The sequence below is a fragment of the Grus americana genome, chromosome 3, assembly GCF_028858705.1.
Source record: "Grus americana isolate bGruAme1 chromosome 3, bGruAme1.mat, whole genome shotgun sequence".
Lineage (NCBI taxonomy): Eukaryota > Metazoa > Chordata > Aves > Gruiformes > Gruidae > Grus > Grus americana.
The window spans coordinates 106696512-106719138 of NC_072854.1; the positions used below are offsets into that span (position 1 = coordinate 106696512).

At 39.6% G+C, this 22627-nt stretch overlaps 2 protein-coding genes and 1 long non-coding RNA gene across 6 annotated transcripts in view; 1 reads left to right on the forward strand and 2 right to left on the reverse strand.

Moving 5' to 3' along the window:
- Window positions 1-60: 60 nt before the first annotated feature.
- On the reverse strand, window positions 61-1508 carry LOC129204157 (uncharacterized). Its single transcript, XR_008576293.1, has 2 exons — window positions 1388-1508; window positions 61-473 (listed from the first exon to the last, which is right to left on the reverse strand). It is a non-coding gene; the product is annotated as an uncharacterized LOC129204157 (long non-coding RNA).
- On the forward strand, window positions 1106-5863 carry MIXL1 (Mix paired-like homeobox). The gene is made up of 3 exons (XM_054819576.1): window positions 1106-1438; window positions 1520-2024; window positions 5735-5863. The coding sequence occupies exons 1-2, from the start codon at window positions 1106-1108 to the stop codon at window positions 1955-1957; spliced, it is 771 nt and encodes a 256-aa protein (XP_054675551.1). The 3' UTR covers window positions 1958-2024; window positions 5735-5863.
- The window catches only part of LIN9 (lin-9 DREAM MuvB core complex component), a 40047-nt gene continuing 23198 nt past the window's right edge, over window positions 5779-22627 (reverse strand). For all 4 annotated transcript variants that reach the window (XM_054819573.1, XM_054819571.1, XM_054819570.1 and 1 more), the window contains 9 exons: window positions 19586-19743; window positions 18367-18500; window positions 17326-17445; window positions 17046-17147; window positions 12111-12191; window positions 7954-8079; window positions 7402-7584; window positions 7197-7294; window positions 5779-5916 (listed from right to left, as the gene is read on the reverse strand). In XM_054819573.1, coding sequence (XP_054675548.1) covers window positions 5811-5916; window positions 7197-7294; window positions 7402-7584; window positions 7954-8079; window positions 12111-12191; window positions 17046-17147; window positions 17326-17445; window positions 18367-18500; window positions 19586-19743 — 1108 coding nt within the window. In that variant the 3' untranslated portion in view covers window positions 5779-5810. The remainder of the gene's footprint in view (window positions 5917-7196; window positions 7295-7401; window positions 7585-7953; window positions 8080-12110; window positions 12192-17045; window positions 17148-17325; window positions 17446-18366; window positions 18501-19585; window positions 19744-22627) is intronic.

A 22627-nucleotide genomic window follows, 5' to 3' on the forward strand; every position in this document is an offset into this window, starting at 1 on the left:
ATTAAGAATGCTGTACAAGTCTGGTGTTTCTGACCTCTGTTTGCAGACTAAACCCCGGGATTTCAGGAACAAACGACTTAGAAACTTTATTAATGAAAGCACGCAGATCACTGCATGTGCAGAAGCGCAAAAGGTACAAACACTTTACAAACAAAAAACTTTCAAAAGCGGCTGTTGACAATCAAAATGCCATTCTTTCACACAAAGTCACTCTTCATCGGAGATGGTCCCGTAAAGCAAAATGAGGGCAAACCCTTTTTAAAGTGCCTTGGTGATGGTCTGGCATTGCCTGTTGGAGCGCGCAGGCAATGTTTCAGGGTGAGACTTCTCCAGTCGCGAAACAGTTCTCGCAGAAGCGCCTGGGCTGTGCGAGCAGGAGCACGGAGGCAAGTGGGTGGAAAAGGTGATGACACCAGTGCCTGTCTCTGCCCTGCCTGAGCTGCTGGGGCTCTCCGGGTGCATTTAACTTGCATCTTAAAAAGAAAGAGATGTTTTTGCAACAGGCACAGCAGGAGGCCGTACGCCGGCCGCACAGCTCGCAGCAAAGCACTGCAAAGACAGCAGCTGCAGCCAAGGGAAGAGATAACTTTTGTTTACTTTGAGTCTCACACCACGCGAGATCCCTCACTCGCCAAAGCAGACAGCTGCTGGAAAACACCAGCCTCCACACAAGCAGCAACCATAACTGTATCAGCCCAGATGTTGTGTCGGACATAACCCAGCTGCGGGACTGGGCCCTATCCGGGGTGCCAACCTCCCCTCCCAGCATCAACTTGTTTTGCCCACAGAAGGTGGATGAAAACCCCGCTCCGCTCTCCCCTTTGCTACCCATATTTTGTGCAGGGGGTCGCGGGCCACCAGCCATCACCCACCCCGGCCGGCGCTGAGGCCTCTGGGCCGAGCACGGCGGGGGACAGCCCAAGCGGGCACCCCACCAGCAAGCCTGGGGTGCGGAGCCAGGCGGCTCGGCAGGGTGCCCGGACCTCCGCGCCCACCTTCCCCACGGGGGCCGTGCCGCCTCCCTTCGAACCCCCGCCCCTGCCGAGCCCCCTCCCCGGCTATAAAGGGCGGCGGGACGGCTTGGGCCCCCTCCTCGCCCGCTGCCATGGCCGCGCTGCGCTTCGGGGAGCCCCTGGCGGAGCCGCCCGCCTTTCCCGCGGGCAGGTGGGCGGGAGGCAGCGGGCCCGGCCCGGCCTCGCCCGCCCTCAGGGCGCTTCCCCCGGCGGAGCGGGACCGGCTGCCGGCGGGCCGGGTCGGGGGGGCGCCGGGGGAGCCGTCGGAGGGGGCGCCGGCGGCCTCGCAGCGTCGGAAGCGGACCAGCTTCACGGCGGCGCAGCTGGAGACGCTAGAGCTGGTCTTCCAGGACACCATGTACCCCGACATCTACCTGCGGGAGAAGCTGGCCGACGCCACGCAGATCCCCGAGTCCCGCATCCAGGTGAGGGGCGCCGGGCCGCGCCGCACCGCTCCGGGGCTGGCCCCGGCCCCGCCCGCCCTGACCGCCGCCCTCTCTCCCCAGGTCTGGTTCCAGAACCGGCGCGCCAAGTCCCGCCGCCAGCGGGGACCGCCCCGCCCCGGCCCCGCCGAGCCGCCCACGCCGCCGGGCTACCCGCAGGCGCCCCGCTTCGCCACCCTGCGCGCCCCGGAGCGGCCCCGCTACGCCCTCTCCGGCGCGGCCCAGATTGTGCAGATCAAGGAGGAGGGCTCGGCTCCCTACGAGTGGCCGCAGGCCGCCGCCTTCCCCCCCGGCCCCGGCTTTGAGGGCTTCCCGCCCAGCCAGCCCGGCGGGGCCGAGGCCGCTTCCTTCGCGGGGCCACCTCCGGCCGTGCCCTACCCGCCGGCCCGGGCCTTCTGCGGGCAGTACTCGCCCGTGTCGGACGCCGAGGATACCAGCGGCTACTCGGAATCGGGCTCGGAGTGGGAGGAAAACGCCCTGGGCGCCTTCCGAGCCCTTTGAGGACTGCGGGGAGCAGTCACCTACCGCGCTACCTCACCCCTGCTCTGCGACTGTTGCACTTTATCCGGTAGTAACTGATTTTACCTATTTATTTAAGAAAGATACGGGTCAGCGCCATCAGCTGATGGCGTCTTTTTACACTGTATTTAAAGATTTCCATTAGCACATTTTGTATCCCTATTTAACCTTCTTCAGCCAAAAAGCTAACCAAATCCACTGTGTTTTGGGGATGGGCGCTGGTCTTAGAAAAGTAGAAGAGTGGGATGGGCTGTCAGGATTTTTTGACAGAGAAAAAATAATAAAAGTTTACATTTTTGCTGTACTTGTGTGTGTACCAGGGACAAGGTTTCTTACCTTAGCTGACGTGGCGTAGAGAACAGAGGTGGTAGGAATCCCAGCTGCAGGTTCCTCTTCCCAGGGCCTGGAGAGCCCACTGCAGTGGTTCAGGTGCGAGTAAGAGACCTCAGGGACCTGAAGGACAGGTTACAAAAACTGCCTTAAGCCGTCTCTGTCAGTATTTCCTTTAGATCTGCTCTAAACAACCACCCCGAGCCCTGAGGGGAAATGCAAATTTATGGCCTAAGTGATACAAAACCCAAACCCTCAAATCATTGTCTTGCTCAGACAAACCTCTCAATGCTGCTGCTTAAGCCACGGTTAACATTAAACTACAGAAAGGCAGGAATATTTTGTGAACACTGTAAAGGCGCTTTAGCTTTGAATTTGAATACTGGTGACTAGCAGAAGCTCTTCCCAGGATCGGTAGTGGGCTGAATGGCTCTGCACTGAGAACACCAAAATTATTAGTAGCAGAAGCCTCTCCTGTAATTCAGTTGATTAAGGAAGGCTGTATTACTATCTATGTATTCTGAGGGTAAGGCCAATTCTTCCCACCGATAAAGCTGTACTTCAGAGCCTCGCAGAGCAAGTTGTAACACTCCGATTGTGGAATAGCACCTGAATGCCGTGAGGCTCTAATGGTTTGGAAGCACAAGAAAAAGTGACCCGTGTACTGGGGGCAGAAACGCCTTGCATCAGGACTTGTGCCCCACAGAACAAGGTCACCAATGCACAAAATCCCTCCGTGTCACCCCGTAACATACCTGTGCTTGCAAGATCTGGGACAGCTGAACCGTGGTTGAACTGCAAGCTTGTAAGGGTAAGGGGCAAAGCAGGATTGCCGATTAATATTCTCCCTCCTAAAAACAGCTGTCCTTGAAGAAAAAAAACAACAAAATCATGAAGCAAAAAACAGCCAACCGAACAAAATCAGATGCCATCCACCCCAAGTGGACTTGGGAACCTAAGGAGCTCTTGCGTTAGAGGTTGGGAAGACCCCAGAAGAGAAGTACTTACATGAGGAGACAGAAAATGAGACAATCATTTCTTGGGGGTGCAGGGTGAATTCAAGTTTACTGACTGTAAGAAACCAAACTAACTTGTTCCACTCCTGCAGACTTCAGTTACAGTAGCTGCGGTGAGTTCTTGAGATTCCTACTGTGTTCAGGCCACATTCAGCAGAAACTCAAGAACATTAGCTCTGACTCAACACATCAGTAATCGAGGGGAAATGCATCCTCTTGAAGAGAAGCAATGCGGATATTCACATTGCCTGTATGTGTTGGCCAAACAACATGTGAAAGTACATGGTTACTTTTATAACAAGTTATGGATCTTCCTAGTATTTTACATTACCCTGAAATGATTAAAAAAACCCAAAAGATGTTGGAAAGAGCACATTTAAGAATCCACATGTAAAAACCATACCTACAGAACGAGAGTTAAGACTGGAGTGTGGTGGTTATTACAATGTGTTCTGTATCCAGTAAGGAAGGAGTCTCTCATGAAAAGCAGGTTCCCAAATCCTCTTTGCTGCATACCAGTCTTGGTAGCGGCACCTACTGGTGCCTCTCCCTCAGTTTGGGGTGCTTGCTTATCCACAGGGCAAAGCTAGCCTCCGCGACTGCCCGATGTTTCCTGTCGGGAAGTCCTGTCCTGCAAAAGCTTAACGTGTGAATACGCAAACAGTCCCGACAGAGCGGTAAGGGATTACAGAGGTTGGTGCAGTAAGCCAGGGAGGAAAAGGCAGTCCTTGCCGTTTCGTGGTGCTAGCACCAGCGCCCAGCTCACCTGGCAGTGAGCAAGTCTGGTGTGCTACACGGGGGGGGGAACTCAGAAGAAAGGTCTGACTAAACCTACGTGCCCTCAGTTAGGATTTGGCACTGTTCTCTGTTGAAATGAAAAGGGTGGTGGGAGAGACCCTTTCTGTTGTCTTTACCAAACAGATGGTAACACCACAAAAGAACAGGTAATGTAACTACAAAAGCAATTGCAGGGACCACTACAACGTTCTATCATGTTAGCAGAGGTAAATTTCCATGGGTAACTCGGCAAAAATTAGCGTTTAGCATTTTTTTAATATCCCTTGTAAAGTTTTTAAATACTTTTTAAAACAGGTACTCACCTTGTCCTCATAACATTTCATTTTCAGCAATTAAATTAGCTTCTCTTAAAAAAATGACCTGAGACCATCTGCAAAAAAGTTTGCATTTTTGTGAAATATATCAACTCTCATAGGTCAATTTATTCAGAGTTACAAATTTCATTGAGAATAAAAGATTTATGCATTTCTCTTAATTAACAGAACAAGTTTAGCTAAATATAAACTCTGCACTAAACTTTTGCAGTGGCACAATACCAACACAGAATACAGAAGCATCTTTAAACTATACAAAATTTTAAAATTGAAAATAATCCTGTTTACATATTCTTTATACATTAACATATAAAAGACCTCATTTAATGAGGCATCTAAAAGAATCAAAACCATCTCTACAGCTATCTCTGAAAATTCATATCTGGAAACAATTCATTACACAGAAGCTTTACAAGACTATTTAAACAAACCAATACACACTTTTTACAAGATTAACATTCCAAAAGGTACTCATAGGCAGGTTCTCACTTTTTATTTTTGCAGTTTACCTCACTGGTTATCTTTAGTTATAAAAATCTTCATATTTATATATGTTGGGTATCGTTGGATAACCAGTCATCTAATTTAAAAGTTGTGCAAAACAAACAAAAATTTGGAAAAACAATATGTTTAACCAGTCATTTATATAAAATACCAACTAAAGCACTTCTTTTGCCCCATGCGAAGGGAAAAAGCCATAACCAATCTCTTTCTGGAAAGTTAATGGTTACATTTTTATATTCCTTCATTAGACTCCTTCTATAAGTTACGATAAATTAAAAGTTCCAACAAGACACTGACTGATCGATAGACCTGCCCGACATCCTCAAATTTACAGCTTCTGTTTGCTGTCTGTATCCTGCTGCTGCTGCTTCGCAGGGTCAGGAACACTCAGCCTGCCCTGTCACCAGGCTACCCGAGGGCTGAAACGGCAGCTCTCAATACCTACATAGAAGCGTAGCTTTACATAACAAAGACCCACCGTGTGGCTACTAATTCTAGCCATTTCCTCTTCCCTCACTTCTAACATACCAGGAGAGCCCAACAGCAAGAGGCGTGCAGAATTCATCTGAACTTTTAAAAAAATTTAAGTTCAAATTATATGAAAGTAGGTCTTCAAGTTTATTATAATAAATGCAATTACTAAGAGATTACCAGTTAGCAAAACTACTGTATGTGAATAACAAATGGAGAAATCTAACGTAACGCTGGCCAGTAATGCTGGTTTTCTGAAGAAGCAGATAGAATATATTTAAAAGGGTCTTTTCTGAGAGGTTTTCTTTTCCCTTATCTTCTGGCAGGTAGGATATTTGGTGAAGCCTATATAAAGGAAGAGGATTTTCCAGAACTACTTGCTGTACACTTGAAAGGAAATTTTCAGTCTCTGTTGGTGTTATTAGCTGCAAAAGCATGTAAGTTCCCCATCTGGCTCAGACCACTCTGAATATGTGCAACATGGATCTCAACGTTATTCTGAAAACAACTACAGGAAGAAAAGAAGGAAAAAAGCGTTAAACCCCATATTTAAGAGTTGTGTCTGAATACTTCTATAGTGAAAGTCAAGCTACGAACATAGCCAGTACAAAAATTCAGATGAGTCAGAGATTGGTACGTACTGATGCAACTATACTTGACAGACATTGTGCAAATGCTGTTTTCACTTAACAGCTGCATGAAATCAAGAGTTACTGACTCAGGTGCTTTAAAGACAACTTTAACATGACCAGAGTTAATGAAATAAAAATACTATGAAGAGATGCTAAAATACCTCAGATAAAGTACAGTGAAATGGAAACATCATCACCTTCTTTGCAGTGTACATCAACCTTTAGTTGAACCCGTTCCAATGTGCAAATTGCAGTGTTGATTATAGAGAAGTTTCACTAATGTTTGGGATTTATTTTTGTTTTTACTAATGAAAAAAATGCTATAAACCAGCATTTCTCAATAACTATTTTTAAATCAAAAGGCCATCCTATTATCTTGATGGGGGCAATAAAAAAAATTCACGTGTGCAGCCTCCCATTATTATGTAGCAATACCAGTATGGAGGGTATAAGGAAATACTCAGTGTTTAGGTATATTTTCTAAATTACATAATTTAGCAGCATTATAATTATTAAAAAAAAAAATCCTGGTGACAAATTGCTGGAGGCTGCAGTGTACTCCAGACAAGTATCACCACATTCTTGCTATTTTTATAATGCTTCCTCAGGTACCTGCTTGTGACAGCTGTTGAAAAATGGCCCATCTAGACTAGATAGGCCTTTGATCTGGCACAATATGGCTCTTCTTCTGGTTCTTGGTTTAAAATATTGCTAACGGAAGCTGGTCAGGAGTTGTAATTGTCTCATATGCTAGCTTTTGATATTCACAGATAAGAGATTGAGTAGCTATGCAAAAAGAATACTGAAATTGCACTGTTCTGTGGTTTAAAGAACTTATAATGCATTTACTAGTGGGATTTCATATTAGTTGCCATAAATGATTGAAAAGCAAGAAAGTCTAGTTGTTGCTGCATCAATTTAGCACTTTTTTTTCTTTTCTTTTTAAATCAAGTCACTTCACTGATAGGTTCAAACAGAAAACTGCTAATTTCACACTCCCTTTAAGAAGCTCCCTTTTAAATGGGACCATTCCTATAAGTAAAAGTTACCAGATTAAACCCCTTAATTATAACCAATGTTGACCTCTAAAATACAGTAAGAATTGCTTGCTGGCACAAAATGTGTAATTAAGAATTAAATACTCAAGAAGTAATACCTGATATTTGAGGAGTCTATTGAATTCTTAATGTCATTTAATGAATCTGTTAGTGATTTAAATTCAAAGGAATTCAGATCACCTCCTTCTGCTAGACACTGTAGGAGAAAAAAAACAGAAAATGTTCTCACAGTTCAGCACAAAGAAACAGAGAGCTTTAATACTATGTATTTCATGGGAGAAACTATTTTTTCAAACATTTTACCTTAATTTGCAGTAATATCGCTGTAAGTCTAGAGATAAGATCGGTTAAATTTTCACTCTCAACACAAAGCTGTCCTGTTGTGGAGGAATTTGCTTGCCTAACGATCTCCTGAGCCTCCTCTTCACACCTACGCCTCAGATCTGTCGGTTGGTCGGCAGGCTGGAGGCCTTGGTCAGGAGCAAGCTGCACAGATATAACAAAGAGAAATTAAGAATAAAGATCTCCTTTGCATTTGGTGTATGTGTGAAATGACAAATGATTTCAAAGAGAATTCATGGGTATATATAGTACACGGGTTTTTTTCTTCATTTATATACATGTATGTCTATTTCAAAACTGGCCACTGGCATCAGCCAAAGTGTCTGAGTTCTGTAAAAGAAAGAGAGACAGACAAAGGCAGAGACAGAGAAGGAATCCAATACAGCTACTACTAGTTTCATCTCAAGGTGACCCCCACCTATGCCCTATTCCCAGGAAATTCTAATTTTTTTTTTTTTTGTACTTCAGTTAAACAAAACCAATAAGTACATACAGATTCCAGCAACATCTTACCTCATAGCAATACTGTTGAACTTTATGCAAAACTTTATTTAAGTCTTTGTTTAGTTGTTCTAGATCTAGAACAATAGTTGCGTATCTCCTCTGAAACTCAATGCCTATTGGCATAGAATAGGATTTCTGTGGAAAAGACAAAGCATATTAAAGTTAATGCAATACTGTACATTTATATCTTTTGAATTCATTAAAAGGGATTTTTACTTGAAGATAATACTGAGATATTTGAAATCCCAGTGTTTAATAGAAAAATGTTAAGATACAAAACATTAAAATGTAGTATCACTACTTAAAACTCCAAGTGACAACTGTGTAGTAACTACCATGTAGTAACTGCCATGTCATAAAGTGCTATGATAATCTGTGGTGGTAAATGCTACAGAAGACGACTGCGGTCTAACCTGCTTATTTCTCCTGTAATTGAGAATGGCTTCTCTCTACTCCATGAACAGAAAGCTATCATGTCAGTAGGAGAACAGTATAGGACAATATGGCCACAATCACCTCTGCTCTAGGATGGAATGGACAGTTATCTGGCAAGTTAGTGGGCACTTGAGGAATGACTCAGTGCTACGTACCTTCTGTTACAGCTAACAGTTATGCCAAAGAAGAAAGTTACTAGAGCTTGTATTTGGTAACAGAAGTATTTTGGGTAAGCACAATTTTCCACAAAAAATAAACACCAGAATACAGTACTTTTTTCTTATATGTGTCTCAACACTGTTTGGGTGATATTTACAAAATTGAAACAAAACATACAGTATATTATAAAATTTCCTCCACAAATAGCCTCTTGCAAGATAAGCTGGATGTATTTCCACTGCACCTCAGCCACAAGTATGAGATATAGGTACCTCATACAGTCAAATCTGTAGCTGTATGCCCTGGTTTTGGCTAGGATAGAGTTCATTTTCTTCCTAGCAGGTGGCATACTGCTGTGGTTTGGATTTAGGATGAGAACAATGTTGATAACACACTAATGTTTTTAGTTGTTGCCAAGCCATCCGGGACTTTTCAGCTTCTCGTACTGGCCTGCCAATGAGAAGGTGGGGGGTGCCCAAGAAGCTGGGAGGGGACACAGCCAGGACAGCTGCCCCAAACTGGCCAAAGGGATATTCCATACCATATGACATCATGCTCATCATAGACTGGGGGGTTGGCTAGGAGGCAGCACAGCTCAGGAACTAGCTGAGCATCAGCTTTGGGTGGTGTGAAATTGTGCTGTGTATCACTTGTTTTGTGTATTATTATTCTCTTCCTTTTCTGTCCTATTAAGCTGTCTTTATCTCAACCCACGAGTTTTAATTTTCTTTTTTTTCTCCCTCTTCAATTCTCTCCTCCATCCCACTGGGAGTGGGGGGGGGGAAGTGAGCAAACAGCTCGTGGTTTTTCTAGTTGCCAGCCGGGTTAAACCACAGCACTATAGATTTCACACCGCGAGATAAAGCAAATTGCAAAGTCAAGAGCCTCCTGGATCAGAAGGATCTGGATCAAAAACTCAAAATCAAGGTTTCAGTTATCAGTTCAAAGTTCCCCATTAATAATGCTTCCTCATGTACCTGCTTGTGACAACTGTTGAAATGCTGTCCACAGATTTACAAGTCTGAATACCAAATTAATAAGGCTTTAAACTAACACAATAACTTCAGAATTCACCTACGAGCAAACTGGAAACCAGCATAAATTTGACATACTTCCTGCAGCTCTGGAACCTAGGGGAAAAAATGGTAACTTTCAGACCTTCTTCAGTGACCAGCCCCCCTAGAGCAGCCCGGACTACTCCAGGTTAGCTGTGAAAGCTGTGGACAATTGTGAATTCCCCATCAGAGAGGAAAGGGTAAGGGCACTCTATGCTAGTGACGACAAAAGAAATATTTCTCAGCACCAGCGCTACTTCTGATGCGGGAGCAATCCAAGATCTGGAAATGCTGACAGGTAGCTGAACTGGCAGACTGAAAGCCATCCATTTTTTTGTAGACAGAAACGGATAACATCTCTTCCACTGAGCATCTACATGCTTCTCTGGAACGACCAGCATCGCCTTTACCTTGTCTTTATTGCAGGTCAAGTGAAAAAAATGAACTAGCCATTCTTTTTATTTAGATTTGTTTATGCAAATGGCTATCAGAAAAGTGTTTACTGGTTTACGTACACAGTAACTTGTTTATAGTCTGCAACCAAGACTAGTATAGTGATGTCAAGATGCTTAGCTATTAATAAGCCATCCTTTCAGAAAAATGAAATAGAAAATGTACAGTTGTATGTATTAATAGCTCCTCTGAAGATATGCCCTGCCTCATGTAAATTTATCATTATTATTGCCAGATAATAATGGACTACATACAGTACCAGTTCTGATTTTGGTCAGTTCTGTTTATTTCTATATTGGATCAGTCATTAAAAAAAATCTCCATAAAGGGATTGTTTTAAACCAAACAATGGTATTACTCTAACAATTATTAAATCACAATTGTATGAATTATTATCAAAGTCTGACAATTAAACTATACCTGAATGAACTCAAAGGATTCTATTTTATTCATGTTCAGGTATGATATTGATGGTTGAGTGGATTGGTGCCGGAAAAAGATTGTTGTTCAAAGAAAATACCTTTTAAAGGAGAAACAGCATATAGTCAGCGGCACAAATGCAGTTGGGATTGCCAAGGGACAAAGAGGATTAGAAGACAGGCTAAGAATACGGCCCAATAGAAAGGTATCACGTGCTCTATTTTTATCAGGACAGCCTCGAATAGTAACAGAGGTTGCTTTATGATTGCTGGTTTACAAAGGAAACAGCTCAAGGGAAGAATTTCAAAAGTATCTCAAAGTCCTTATCTACGCTACAACTGAGCTAAAATATATAAAATGTAATGTTTATTTCTAGATCCCCTTCTTCCCTGTTGCTTTTTTGCTCTTTCAATTTTGTGGCATAAGAATGTCAAGAAAATAACGGTACAGTTTTTATGACTTAGTAGCTGAATGACATGTTAATATCTGGATTCTTGTCAGAGGAAGGCATTCCTAGGTCATAGTCATTCCTACGGATTTCCTTATCTATGCAAAAATACTATTATCTCAGTAAAAACAAAGGTTTTTAGTTTGTTTTAAGAAGAGTTGGTAATTTTTCAGTATCAGAGTTACAGGTTGCAATGGTATGTTTTAATCTTGCTTCTTTTTGCATCTATTTTAATTATTAGTATGCAAAAATTAAAAGACAAAACATTTGATGCACAGGAGAAAATAATGCACTAACTGAAATCATAACAAGGTTTTGAAGAGCAGCATCACAGCACAAAAGAACAAAATTACAGAGACACAGGGATGGGGCAGTAGGAAGCAGAATAACAGAACACAAACGTGCACGTGATCACTGAAGGGACAAAGAGGGAAATCTTACCACAATAAATCAAATCCTTCAACATTCAAATATCTTACATGAAGAAAAAAACCCCAACAGCTTTTTGGTTTCAAGAAATAAAAAGGACCTCTCTTCCTCTCCACAAACCTTTACCCTTCTGTCTGTATGCTGTGGAGACAACTGTCTGAATGGATGCTAGCAGAAGGTTGAGACTGATAGCTTTCCACTTTCAAGTTGATTGATAGCCATGGGTGGTAGAAGAGGCATTCTTATCATTTTGATTTACTGACTGATGATTAGATAAAGCCTAGCAAGAAAAACTATGCTGCTGCTGCTAATTATGCTGTAGCTGCTCTGGTATTGTAATTTTAAATGCCGGTCAAGGGCACTCAGAGCTTTATATAGAAAATCTCTGAACTGAGTTATTGTTTTAGCCAGAAAGCTAAATAATTAAGTACCTACCATCTGTAAAATAAAATTATGATGAATGTCTTACCATATAAACTTGTACCCAAGATTCTCAAAGTACTTAGTATTTCCTTACTTTACGTGTCAAATGACATATGCTATCCTGATGTTAACATTAATCGGCTTCCAAAGCATAATGCTTTCAAAGGAGAATCATATTTGAAACAACTGACCTGACTCATCCTTAAAAAAAATAATAAAAAAATTTCACATTATGGAAAGCGATAAAATACAGCTTTTATCTAGACTCTAGTTTTAATTGTATCTATTTGCATTAGCTGTTAAAGCATATCCTGTATTAAGAACTGAAAAGAGAACATTCTCACCAGCTTTTCTGCTTCTGTATTCATCTCTCTCAATTGTTTGATGTGTTCCTTCTTGATCATAAGGATTTTCGATAACCTGGTCTAAAACAAAGGAACTATTTTTAGAATGAATAGGTCCTTAAGCAGTTTTGAAATGCCGTAGAAATTCAAGATAATAAAACGTGTGTTTCTTTCACCATTTTAAAACACATTTCTCAGTTGTTCAAGTTAAGATGCAGAAATAAAAATTAATTAAATGATGGATTTTCCAGAGATTTTTAAAGCATTTTCAAGTGCCCTAGATTGGAGAATGCTAAAATCCATCAGCTGGAATTCCCTATAGGAAGACTAATATAATCTATGGCCAGCTAGAGGCTGAAAAATCAAGAATCTTCTTTTTTTGCAGCCTGAAGGAAAGCAAAGGGTGTTATCATCACGTACTACAATTAATATCACTCACCTTACCATACCTTTTTTCACACAGTTCTCAGCCTGTTCTCAGCCGTGCTCTTGACTGAGCACCAGCCTTTTGTGTGCACTCCTGCAGCATAGAGATTGGATCTATTTTATACAGAACAACTCTAGGCTTTCCATTTCCCTCTTTCATAACAGGAATACCCTGTTTCTGCTGCCCTTGGGACCTAGCAGGCTGAAGTGGAAATCATTGGGAGTCCTCTCAACACACATATCACTCCTAAAACTATTCATACTCTCTAGGGCTCCGAGAGAAATCCCAGCTCCACTACAACCAGCAACAGTTTTATTACTGATGTAAACAGAGCCGAGATTTCAGGTATTATAAATTTCAAAGGGGTTAACTGCATCCTAGTAGTGGAACATAGAACTGGGAGAAATAGGAACTCCTAGTTCAACATACATCTGTGCTTATATATAATCCCCTTTGTTGATTTTCCAGTTCAGTCTTAACGCAGCCAGGTTTCTTGCCCTTACAAATCCTAATGGAAAATTGTTCCAGGATCTCCTTCAGTTAATTATGAATCTTCTCGGAATTTCCACATTAAATGCATTCTTCTTCACTTCATAGTAATTTGTTCTGCCAAAGCTGTTTTTCAGCTAAATATAGGCTCTCCCTCCTTGTGTTTATCACTGTTTATTCAGAGACAGTAGGAGTGTCTCTTCTCCACTGTTCTGTCACTACACTAATCACAACCCAAGCCTTTCTACTCTCCTCTCCCATCAAAGGCTCTTGATCTCCTCAACTTTTGTGGCCCTTTCTGTAGCTTTTTTTCCATTCACTGCCATCTTTCCTGAGTGTGAGCAACAGGAAGCCTGTACCAGTATTCCAAATGACAGACCTGTAAACCGGCATCAATACTTCTCTCTTTCTACCACAAATACTTTGCCAGATGCATCTTACGAACAGATGGCAAGCCATGGTCAGACACAGAGAGACAATACTGCAGAGGTTATCACTATTCTAACTGCTCATTTCTGTCCTTGTCCTGTTCCTCGATGCCTGTGCTGAGCCAGTACTTGCACTTTTGCAGCTAAATGAAGAACCCAGTCAGGGAACCGATAATGACAAAACAATAAATTCAGAAAAGAAAGAAAGAAAATTTTTAAAATGTTACTTGTGAGCTGGATTATCTCTTTGATCTAGTTTCTAACACACCACACAAACACTCATGTTGGCAAAAAACACCTGGGAGGAAGGAAAGCACTGTACACCACCTGCCACTGCTGCCAAAAAGTTACTCATCAAGCAAGCTCTGCTGTCGTCACCATCCGGCAACTGCCTAACACGTCTAAGTCCATCTCCTTCACGAACCTGGTGAGTCTGCAACTTAATGCGGAATATATTATGTGTCCCCAAAACTTGCAAGGTATTTGATGCTTAACTTCTACTTTGATGTCCAGACGTATTTGAGGATGCAGGGTCCTAGTTCTCCAGATCATGATCTGAGATTTTACGTTATATTCATCCTATTCCCAGATATACTCCCATGATCAAGATAATCTGATTCTTTCTACAAGAAACTCTGACTTTTCACTGTATCTATGATGCCTACCAACTTTCTCTCGTTGGTATATTTTAATAAATAGATTCCCATTTTCATTTGCCAGTATTGTCAGTGAATGCTTTAGCTCAGTTCAGCTCTATTCTCCTTGAGAAAGTCTTGCCTAACAGCTCTATTTTCAATATAACTCATCCTGTTTACTGTTATAATTTATCGTTCTCAATAAACTGGAAACAAGTTTTTAGTACAATGCTTTTCCACATTAAAAGAGATGAACAATCCAGCCAGTGTGTTTAGATTTGTACTTCAGATTTCATATTTTAGTCAAAAGAATATTTATAACAACACAAGCACTTCAAAGCAATAACTTACTACAGAATATTTTCAAAATTTTCATAAGCAGAAAATAGTAAAAAATCTAGTATGCATTTTCAGTTTTTTCCTCCTACATTTAAGTTCAGAAGATCCCTCCTTTTTCTGTAGCAATTACGAAGATACCAATTCCCTTTTCTGGACGTGCTGCATTAACATACTCCCTCTACTGGACACGCAGCAACCCTGCAAACAATCTTGGTTGTCCTAGAATTGTTTGCTTCCCAATTTCATTTTTCTCCCCAAAACAAGGAGCGGGGGGGAAGCAGTGCACTGTAGCTGAGCGCTTGGAAAAATATCCTCCAAATTTTAATACAGTTTAGAATGTAATCTATTGATTTTGAACTGCAGTACAGCCTAGGAAATAATTAATGATACATTACATATTGCATGTAAGCACTAAAGACTTTTTTAAATTTTTTTTTTACTTGTTTACTGTTGACTTTATTCTTAGTATCATAATGTCAATTTTTGAGCCATTCTTCTCCTAATACGCATATGGTTGTCCACAATAAAAACCAGAAAGAATAGCAGTCTCTGATGCCAAAATGTAAACACGTAGAAATTAATATAGAGATTTAGAAAAACTAAGACTCACCAGCACAGAACTATGATTAAAATAGTTGTTACAAGGCCAATGTTTGCTTACAATCGCAAGTTATACATAAAAAGAATATCCCTAATGTTTATTTGTCAGTGTCTGCATGTGATTTTGGCTACACTTCCTTTTGTTCCAAATTAATTTCAGAACCTGTAAAAGGGGCTGGGTTGAAACCTTATTCAAGGTGTGCTGCATGTTTTGTCCAAAGTAAAGTTTTCCTACGAAATTCTTTATTCATGGTATCATTAATAATTGCCTGGCAATAGTTCTCCAGAAAGTTTTGAGTCAAACATTTTCTAATAATTTACTTCCTGAATCACCATTAAATCAGACCAAGGGCTTTGACCTTTTTGCTGTAGCAGTGTATAAGAAAAGCCAGAACATCTTTAATGGTCACCATTAACATAAAAATGCGTCTGGACTGGTGAATGCAGCGCAATCATTAATCGGTATTCACCAGTCTCACGTATTTCACAACACCAAATTTCAGTACCAGCCTTAAACTTCTAATAAAAAAGTTGATGCTTAAAATGCTTAAGATGCTAGGCTTAAAAATAAGGTGCCAATCCTTCAATAATTTTTTTTTTTTTTTAAGACTTGCAATTCTCTATCAAAACCATGGATAAAGTATTAAGTTGATCACATAACAAATGCAAAAATCTGTGGCTTGATTTTGTTCAGAATCTTTTGACAATCCTCAAGCAAAACTACATATTAATGTGGGATCTTTGTAAAACGCCACCATCTGTAATACAAGCAAGAAGCCTGTACTTTTAGAACTTATAATGAGTAATAATATACCATCAAGTATGACTGAGAACCCCCACATTTCCAGATTTATAATACAGAAACAATATCATAAACAGATCAACTTGACACACTAAATAGTTATAAAGCTCAATACACCTTAGTTACCCAGTTTCATTGATCACAGTCAGCGACTCGAGTAGGATAGCTGCAGATAGCTTAGCAACATAAACAAAGATCTTTTGCGTATTTCAATTTTTAACATAATTAATCTTCTAGCAACTACATCTATTTTAAATTGTCTTAGCTAAGCTAGATGCCAAGTCACCTTTTTCAAAATTAGCTTCATACAATAAGTTTCCCCTAAAAAACTGAATAGATCGTTCTGTCAAATAAAATTCATTAAGTTGAGCAGCCAAAATATTAGCGGCCCATGTGAGATACAGACACAACTTGATTCTTTTGACCAGTTCCATATACTATAAAATTTGAGAAGTGTTTAGCGACATTATTTCTCAGTTCTTAACATTTTAAACACAAATCATTCCAATCTCCTATAGCATGTTCAAAACAGCTTTCATTGTTAAAGAATTCACAGATCTTAAGCTAAGCCAACATCAGCAATTACATTCTTCCATCATCGTGAAGAGTAACTTGCTTCGATGAGTTTTGATATTCAGTGTAGCTCAGTTTCCTAACACTACTTGTTTGTGCTCTTCTGAACTGGTGTACAAAAATCACTGAGGAATTATTTTGTAAAGATGAAGACAAAATATAGTTTTCTTATCTATAACATTTATGTTTGCTTTCAAGGAAAAGAGTGCTGCTTTTCTTCTCCAAGAAGGTAGGACATTACATAACATAAAATACAATATTATACAATATATGATAATGCATATGGGCAAATGTTCTTTGCACAATGCAAGTATATTTTAAATAATAAAAGAAGTCTTAACATAGTACAAAGTTTGCAGATAGAAATGATATCTTTTTTTCAGGCCAAGTGGTAGACACACTGTTGGAGATATAAGCCCCTCCTGCGGTCTGAAGGGCTGCATATTTCAAAGCTTATGAATAAGTGAGAAAATTAAGAAGGGGTGGGATAAAAACAGTTATTAAGATCTTTTCAAAAGTTAATTTGGATATCACCATATCTGCCATAAAATCAACAGAAGGTCACTTAACTGCACAAGAATTGGCAGAACAAACACAAAAGGACAATACACAACAAAATTAAGAGTTGCAGTTAACACTTACCACTTGAATGAGGAATTCTACTGGAAAGCCTCCTAGTGTTTCACTATCTGTGCCTGAAATTTTGCTTTTCCATGAAGATTGTCCTAATAAAGGATCACTGTCCTATAAAAAGAAAGAACATTTAATTTAATAGCTTCTTTTTAGAGGGATTTGCTAAGATTTTTATCTTACTGAATAACCTCAGAAAACTAATCTCAAAAACGGTTTACAGTAACAGCTTCAATATGTATCAGAAAATATTTCCATGATTAATATTACATGAACAAAAAAAGTAACTTACTGTAATTGGAGACTGGAGTGAAGGTGTATAATGCAATCGGGGAGGGGTCATAAAAAACCTTGAAGGCCGTTGTTTCTGACCAAAGGCAGCAATTGGCATAGTTTCATGAGGCTCGTTACTCTGCAAGACAGGAAAAAGAAGGATTTATTTCTGGAATCTGGACTAGCCATGTCCATCCACATCCCAACCCAACAACGTTAAAAGATTAACGTTTTGCTTTTGAGCTAGCAGGAGCTTCAAAATCATATTCCATTGTTGGAGTTTCAAAGTGTTATGGCATCACATTAAAACAAAACCTGCAAGAATATTTCCAAAAATTTTATTGGCAAGTTGGATAAATCATGACTGAACAGGAGTTCATCAGAGGCTCCAAACTCAGATCACGACAGAAACTAGACAAATGATGGGCCCTTAGTAAATTCAGTGCTACACAAGATACAAAAGAACATAAGGTCCTCTGAAAAGCTGCAGTCTAGGTCAGACTGTTTGGCAGGAACAATTCCTGGAGCTCATAAAAGCCTATGAGCTAGGAAATAAGCCCAAATTGTTTGGCCAAAGCAACATCCCCACAGGTAGCTTCATTATCATAAGAAGTTTCAAAATGAGGTTCAATCAACTCATAATCCTTGCGTGCAACTACCACAGGCCCCTCCAGACTTTGGCAAATTATGAAGAGACAGGTTTTCTTGAACACTTCCTGCAAATCCTGCCAGGATCCCATAGCACAATTTTCTTTGGGATCTTACACTACTCATTATATTTCTTCATATTAAACTCAGGCTATTATAATAACCTATAATATATATATATATTCCAGCCTGAGCCATTATGTTTTTAACATAGAGGGTTGTCCTGTTCTGTAAAACCATAGACAGTAGAAGCTCGTTCCCCTGGAACTTCCCATGCATCTGTTATACTTGTTTCTACTTTATAACAATACCACCTGGATGTAAAATTTTCAATTTTTGTCTTTTAAATTAAAGCATACAATTGTAGATTTTTACTTTATTATAGCTATTTTAAGAATGTGTCAATACTTACAAGAACTTCATAATCTGGGACTGTGTGTGTTCCAAGACCTGCCCTGTCAAAAGTCACTCTGTATGTAGCGTTAAGAGTGTCTACAGCGTCTATTTGTCCAGTGAAGAGTCCATCATGGACACCTCGCAAGCGTGCTTAAAAAAAAAAAAAACGAACAACAAACCAAACATTATAATGTTCTGATACCACTGACAAAACCAGACCTAATACATCTTTTGCAAGTACCCCTTCGTTTGTATATTTAAAACCCATAGATTAAATGAAGGAAAAAAAAAAACCAGAAAAAGAATTGCATGCAATAGAAATATTGCCCAAATTTTTGTCAAATTTATCTTTGCAAGGCAGGTATTGCCCAGATCTAGTCCTTAGCACTACGCTTATGTCTAAATAAAACACTATTTCATACCCAATACCTTCTGACAGACAGATTTTACAGGCAAAAGTCAATTTTCAGATGATTTTGCATATCATTTCTCTTTGATCACTTTCACTGATGACTGCATATTTAGCAAAAGACAATGAGGAATGCAGCTCAAGGATACAGCTCTAGGAGAGTGAGGAGAGGCAGTGTTGTGCAGCATGCTTGCTCTTGAGCAAGAACTAAGGGCAGTATTACTGAAGAATGCAAAAAGCAATGAACAGTAGTGCCTTGAGTGGGAGATACCATGCTTAAGTGAAAAGCATCTGGATCACAGACAGACAGGATGGAGGAATTCAAGTTTTTATAAAATTAGACAAAACTTGTGGAATGTTTTTAAACAATATTCCTTCCTCAGTTATGTGTAAGTTTTTTCAGTAAGGCAATGTCTTGTTTACATGTCCAACTACACTGCAATATCAATTGTATATCTGTAACAAACCAGATGGAAAAATAAAGCTCAAGTTTTATATTAGGTTAGATTTTAAACTTTCAGATAGCATTCAGATCTTTGCATTTAAGCATCTCTCTCTCCAAGATTTGTTAGATATACTAGACAAAAAAAAATAAATCTACAATTTGAACAGCAGAAATAATAAACCATAGTAAGTTTGTACCTCTAAACCGTAATACTAGCTAATCCTCACAAGCCCCTTCTCAATGAGCTAACAATACACACATATACTTTTTGATCTTTTAAGTTTATTTTAACTATGTGCAGAAAGTATAGCATGGTTTACTAAAATCTTTGCAAAACACTTGGCTGGGTTTTTTTTTGTTTGTTTATTTTTAAGAAATTACCTGTAACTTTTGTTCCTATTACAAGCGGTAATGGAATTTCTTCTGGAAGATCTTTGAACTGTGAAATATCTGCAACTTTCCGCTGCTGCAAAAGTCTTATTTTCTGCCGTTTCTGTTTTAACGCTGATCTCTCTTCCTCAAAGAACGCAGAGGAACACCTATAATACGATTAGGTAAAATTATACTTAAATTCAGCACTGAAAACATACATATGTGAAGATGCATCAAATAAATAGGCATAGTTTATAAATCAGTGAGGGAAAATGAAAAAGCTTGGAGTGAAATGTTCAAGAGAAAAGGATTTAGTTGATCAGATTTAGACAGTCTTACTCCCCAGAATTATCACTCCTAAAATAACAGTTTATTTAAAAATAACACTAGCTGTTGCATTAGTATATCAGAAGAGTACAACTTTCTAGGACTTTTTCTGCTTATATGGATCTACCTGGTGTCACAACAAAGCTAAAGCAGGTCCCACATCCAGTCTACTCTGAATACCAGTTCAATACATGTAATTATGGACTTACCGTGAGGCCCCTGGCTGCCATCATTTACTGATACATAGTAGATCCCTTTCACATGTGCTCATTAGCTTAATTAAACTAACAGTATGAAAAGGCACCAGACTCAGAACATAAAAGGGCACTTCTCTGTCTCATCTCCTTGCATCTGTGCAGAGTACAACTGAGCCACAAAATCTCTATTATGCAGATGAATTGTTCTGAAATTGATCATAGTAAAAGTACAAATTTGTTTGAACTTGGGCTATTGTGTAAAAATCAGATAATCTCTAGCAGTCCCCCTCCTTGTTTTTGTGGGAGTCTTAAAATGTAATCTAAAAGATGGAAGACTTACTCCCAAGGCCATTACTTGGGTTTATGCATCTTCACTTTTAATCTTACTGAATAGGCGTGATGCATGAGGAAGATACTGAAAGCATAAAGACATTAAGGACTTGATCCTATCTCTCATTCCTTATTAAAAAAAAAAGTTTTATCATTCTTGTGTCAATGCAAGAAGTCATTTTAAAAAAGGAGTACAGATGCTATTGTAGGTCTGCTTAATTGCAGAAGCAGTTATTCATCAAATAATTTGCTACCTTTGTTAATTGCTTTACTGCAGTCAAATGCAATTTAAACATTTTCTGTGGAACTCATACAGTTATATATTGATTACTGATGATAAAAAGTCCTATTTTATGAGGTTATTTTACAAGACACTGACAACTCCTCCACTGGTTCTTCCTTCTGCACTGCAAATTATTTTCTGTTTGAAATCTCTTCAAGATCTTCCTCAGTTATTTATCTCTCACTCAGTACTGAGCAGTCAGCTCCTATTTCCAAGTCTGCTTCTACTACTCTCTTATTATATGCTGAAATAAACATTCTTATGCTTTCTTCCATATACCCCTCACTCAGAGTTCCACAAAGCCATTTCACTGTTCTCCAAAATTTCTCTTCCTTGCAATGTGCATGAGAAGATCATAAGAACTAAGCTGCCAGGATGCTGACACCACTTTCTTTCATACTGACCAGCAGTTTCACACTCGTTTGTCTATAAGCATATATCATTTGCCTTTTTATCTTATATATTGTTTCTAAGTTATACAGGGCATAGACCACCTGTTTTGTCCAGTGTGTACAGTATTAACATAATGACATCTTAGTCCTAAGCAAGACCTTAAAAAAAAAAAAAAAGAATAAAGAGGAACGAACTGAAACTGTGATGTACTTCCTCATTAGGAATTCAAAATATCTGGAAAGGGATCTGGCAGAGAGTGATGCTGGTTGGGAGACTTGTGCAAAGCTTATTTGGATATTCTCATTTAAAGATGCTATTTGCTTTGTATTTACTACTGGGGAGGAACAAGTGTGAAATAATGCTTGCCATGGGCTGTGCATATGAAGTAGCAAAATGCAGGTCAGAGCTTTTTCAATTCCAGTGAGGAGAACAGAGTGACTACTCACAGCAAGACCAAAAAAAAAAAAAAAAAAGAAAAGAAAAAAAAAAAGGCAGCAATATAGACTATGACATTGGCCCTTCTAATCATGTCCAGGGTCTGGTGTCAGGAACATCAGATATCATCTGACATTCTTTAACCCGTGCTCTTAGAAATACAAATTCAAATGCTGATATACTAATCACTGACCTTGGAGGTCCCTACGACAGCAACTACTGTTTTAGCTCAGATGTTCTTAAAAAGCCTCTGTTCCGAATGCTGTACATCATGGATACAGAAAGCATCTGCAACATATTTCTGGCTTCTGTTAAAGGAAATCGTTTAACCCCATGTCCCCCAAATATATTTAGTAAAGGTTATCCCATCGTCGTGCCATTCCTATGAAAAAATGAAGATTACAACTATGGTACAGATCACGTTGCAACCTCATCTTTTTAAGAGGTTCAACATTCTTCTCAGTTTCTACCTCGGTCACAAGAATTTGAACTAACAGAGGAATCATCACCATCATATAGTGGCAGGACAAGCATACCTGAACTTACTTCATATCCATTGCTATTTCACAATGCCAATTACGTTTATATAGAGTACACAAGACTAACTATTACCTCTTCCTTTTCTTGGAGCATATCTTTCCTCACAGTCTACTGGAATCTTACAAGCTTTGCAGGCTCCCATGAAGAATACTGTTGTACCAATCAACTACACTGTTGATGGTGTGATAGGACATTTAAAGTAGCAGCACACTTAAGAAAATATTACCAATATATTTAAAACAAAATTTTTAAAAAGATGACGAGCACGTGCACAGCTATCACACAGAGATACTATTATCCTCTGCCATCAACACTGTGGATGCAAAATGTCTTTTTTTTTTTTTCTTCCCTCATGGGGAGATATCAGTATTGACATGGTATTTAGCTTACTTGCATATGATGAGGACAGACAGAAAAAAATTTTAACAGAATAGTAATGTAAAAAAGCTTTGCTCTAGAGGTAGATGAAAGTTATCTTGAAAAAGCATTCAAATGATCTATAATAATTCAAAATCTTTTAGAACTAAGGCCAAAGACCACTCTGGT

Excerpts from the sequence above, each read along its gene's own strand:
- MIXL1 (XM_054819576.1), top strand. The coding sequence starts at position 1,106 with ATGGCCGCGCTGCGCTTCGGGGAGCCCCTGGCGGAGCCGCCCGCCTTT. Across the intron at positions 1,439-1,519 it reads TCCCCGAGTCCCGCATCCAG|GTCTGGTTCCAGAACCGGCG; the intron begins GTGAGGGGCGCC and ends CTCTCTCCCCAG.